Below are 2,940 nucleotides of genomic sequence, written 5' to 3'. Positions count from 1 at the left end.
TTTTTTACTCTGGTTTTTGCCCACATATTTTTGTTGAAAGCCACACACGTCTTATTGGTTTACCATATAAAATCCTGTCTTTTTTGGCAAGTCAATAAATGTTGATTCTCCTTTTAAGGAAGTGCTGATTCAATTGGCAGCTAAAGTCCATTTTTTGGTATGTAATCAACGTGATCGCGTACAAATTATTTTGTGGCCCCATTGCAACGCATGTGCAATTATCTAGTAAAACCAAAAAGTCATAGTTGTGAGCTTTCCTTTGTGTATCCAATAATGAGTTTAGATAATAACTTAATTTACCTTATTTTGTCGTGCATCATGGGCCAATTCTCTACTTTTCAATGTTCAGTGGGAAAGCGGTGGGGGATGCCCCCACAGCGAACTCAGTTGGCACTAGATGTTCCTGTTTCAAGTTCATGCCTTCTAGGTACGATATTATTTCTAAGAACTTTCAGTGGAAGTACAAATAGATATGTGTGCGTAATTTTTTACGGATACCTATCAGCTGCAAATACTAATGAGTAGGGGCAGATAAGCTCATTAACTCGATAACGGTGCAAACTCTAGCTTTTTGTTCTTCCAAGGATAGAACAGAAGCACACAAGAATTAACATTTTACTCGCAGTTATACTGTTAGACTCTTGTGATCAGATAATTAAATGACTGAATTATATTGACATAAAAATCCACGGCATATTTTACGATATGATGACTGCAATAAAGTATTAATATTTGCAGGTCTACCAACTACATTCACTACTTAACAAATTCAATATAGGTAATCTTGCATCTTGGGCTTGTTGTCTTGAAGTGCCCATAATGTGGAATAAACCATTTGCTTTTTTGACAAATGTTTTGTTAATATTTGCCACAGTATGATGGCTTGTGGACATCATGCCTGGCAGATCCCCAAGTTCTCAGTTCTTTACCAATCCAAGACATAAGGAAATGCCAAAGCAGATGGAATTTTTGTGAAGAAGAATCGAATGGAATTAAGTAGCCAAGTAGAAATTGTTTTTTACTGGCCAGCCACCAAGAACACTATCAATCTAGCTAATATGAAGCTGTATCACAAGTTCTTCATATAAGTTAAAATATGATTGGACAGCCTAAGAAATACCTCCATAAGAAATCTAGGTTGCAACCCCTTGTACAGCCGGTTGGTGTCCTCTTCTGATGCTGCAGCCTGCCAGTGGAACGCCTCCCTTGCTGTGCCAACTGCTGCCGCATCAACCTCTGAACCAGACAGATCGTATGGCTCATCATATGCCTCCTCCCACAAGATCCTTGTCCTCTCCACCGTCTCCTCACTGGCCACCTCCCTATAACTGACCACCATTTTCATAACATTGTCCTTGATAGACATCAGTGTCATGTCTGTTGCATAGCTCGCCGGAAAACTCTGCCAAGGATACATAACAACTGTATAAGCTGTATATATGCAGATGGCAACAAAGCATTCGATTGCTACTTTGCTTAACAGCTTAACAGGATTGGCAAGTCGTCACTACACATACCTGATGAGCAAGCCACATCAGTAATATGTCCAGGCTAGGCACGAGCCGAGTGTCTTCTCTGGTTGTGCACACACCCTTTCTGATGAGGTCAAGGAAACACGTGTAACGCCGTCTCGCAGCGACATGGTAGACACCTTCTGAGACAAAGGGAGAGGCAAAGTGGTCTGCTAGGCCGGCGTATGTTTGAACCATCATGAAAATTTCGCTATTAGCACTGTCGTTCTCAATGGCATTCGAATTATTTCCATCAAAATCATTGTTGTCAAGGTCAAACGGCTCCAATGGGTAGCGTGCGGCCCAGATGTCCCGACAACAGTCAGCGGCATGCTCCTCGTTCTCAGCATCAAGTATTGATGGTCGATCGATGAGGCGTCCAAACCTTGATGCACAGTATGCGACATACCTCTCCTGGGAACAGAAGAATCCACTTGAAATCGCACGCTTTGTCAGAAAATTTTAAAGGCTCAAACGTAAGTAGATCCTAAAGTTCAGTGATTTTTTTTTTGAGAAAATGAAGTATAGCCAGGGGATCTTTTTCAAAATACAGTACAAATTTTGTTAAGAACAAGCAAAGTAATCTTGTATTCTTAAATTGTGAATGCAACAACTGTTCAAGCTACGTTGGCTTGCCTTAAGTAAAATAACCTCCAGAAAAATGAGCAAGTCATGAAGACGTAACGCAACCAGTAAAAGAAGGCATGGCGGCAAGAAGACTCACATGGTGGAAGCAGTGGCAGAGCCAGACGAGGTGCACGTCGGGCGGGGGCACCAGCATCGCCGCCTCCTCTCCCCCTCCACCCGCCGCATCCGCGGCGAGCGGCAGCCACATCTCCTCGTACCTCCGCACGGATCGCGGCCCCACGTTTCCTCGGGCGGACGCGGAGCGAAGGAACGCGAGGAGGCGGCGCGCGGCGGCCGCGAGGTCGACCGAGAAGAAGGCGGCGGGATAGCCGGACTGCCCGCGGGAACCAGGGGACGAGGAGGGCATGGTGTCCTCCGGCGGCGCCTCTGCTTCGGAGGCCATTCGCCTTGTTGTCATCGGTGAGAATAATTTTTGTTGTCACTTGCGAAAGTGCAGAGAGTGGTTGGTCAAAAGGGGCATGTGCCGACTGATGGATGATTCATGGCGCATGATTAGGATGGGACGGACCGAGCAAACGATTTCTAAAAATAATTTCTTTTGAAGCAATCTTTGGGATATTTTTATGGGAAAAAGTTCAAAACAAACCTTCAATTTATAGGTGAAAGCTAAATCAAACCTCCAACTCTCAATCCCTGAAATCAGCACACCAAACTCTTTAATCCCGATTAATTTTAAACCTTGACAGAACATAGACGGGATTTGCTGAATTGGGCCGGCCCAGTAGCGCAGTTGCTCGGGCGCGCGCACTAATCTGGTTTTTCTAAGTTTCTTCCTTTTTCG

The 2,940-nt window shown here is 44.3% G+C and overlaps 1 protein-coding gene across 3 annotated transcripts in view; it reads right to left on the bottom strand.

Moving 5' to 3' along the window:
- Positions 1 to 2,594, bottom strand: part of LOC123156816 (glycine-rich domain-containing protein 2) — a 5,612-nt gene extending 3,018 nt beyond the window's left edge. The window contains exons 1-3 of one of the 3 annotated variants that reach the window (XM_044575002.1): positions 2,236 to 2,594; positions 1,518 to 1,925; positions 1,121 to 1,402 (exon numbers count right to left, since the gene is read on the bottom strand). In XM_044575002.1, the coding sequence (XP_044430937.1) occupies positions 1,121 to 1,402; positions 1,518 to 1,925; positions 2,236 to 2,556 (1,011 nt within the window). In that variant the 5' untranslated portion in view covers positions 2,557 to 2,594. The remainder of the gene's footprint in view (positions 1 to 1,120; positions 1,403 to 1,517; positions 1,926 to 2,235) is intronic. The other 2 variants (XM_044575000.1, XM_044575001.1) reach the window with 2 other exon arrangements.
- Positions 2,595 to 2,940: the final 346 nt, after the last annotated feature.

This window comes from Triticum aestivum, chromosome 7B (genome assembly GCF_018294505.1).
Source record: "Triticum aestivum cultivar Chinese Spring chromosome 7B, IWGSC CS RefSeq v2.1, whole genome shotgun sequence".
NCBI classification, from domain to species: domain Eukaryota; kingdom Viridiplantae; phylum Streptophyta; class Magnoliopsida; order Poales; family Poaceae; genus Triticum; species Triticum aestivum.
Note: the sequence above shows the minus strand (reverse complement) of the source record. Positions and strands in the feature narration are given on the sequence as shown.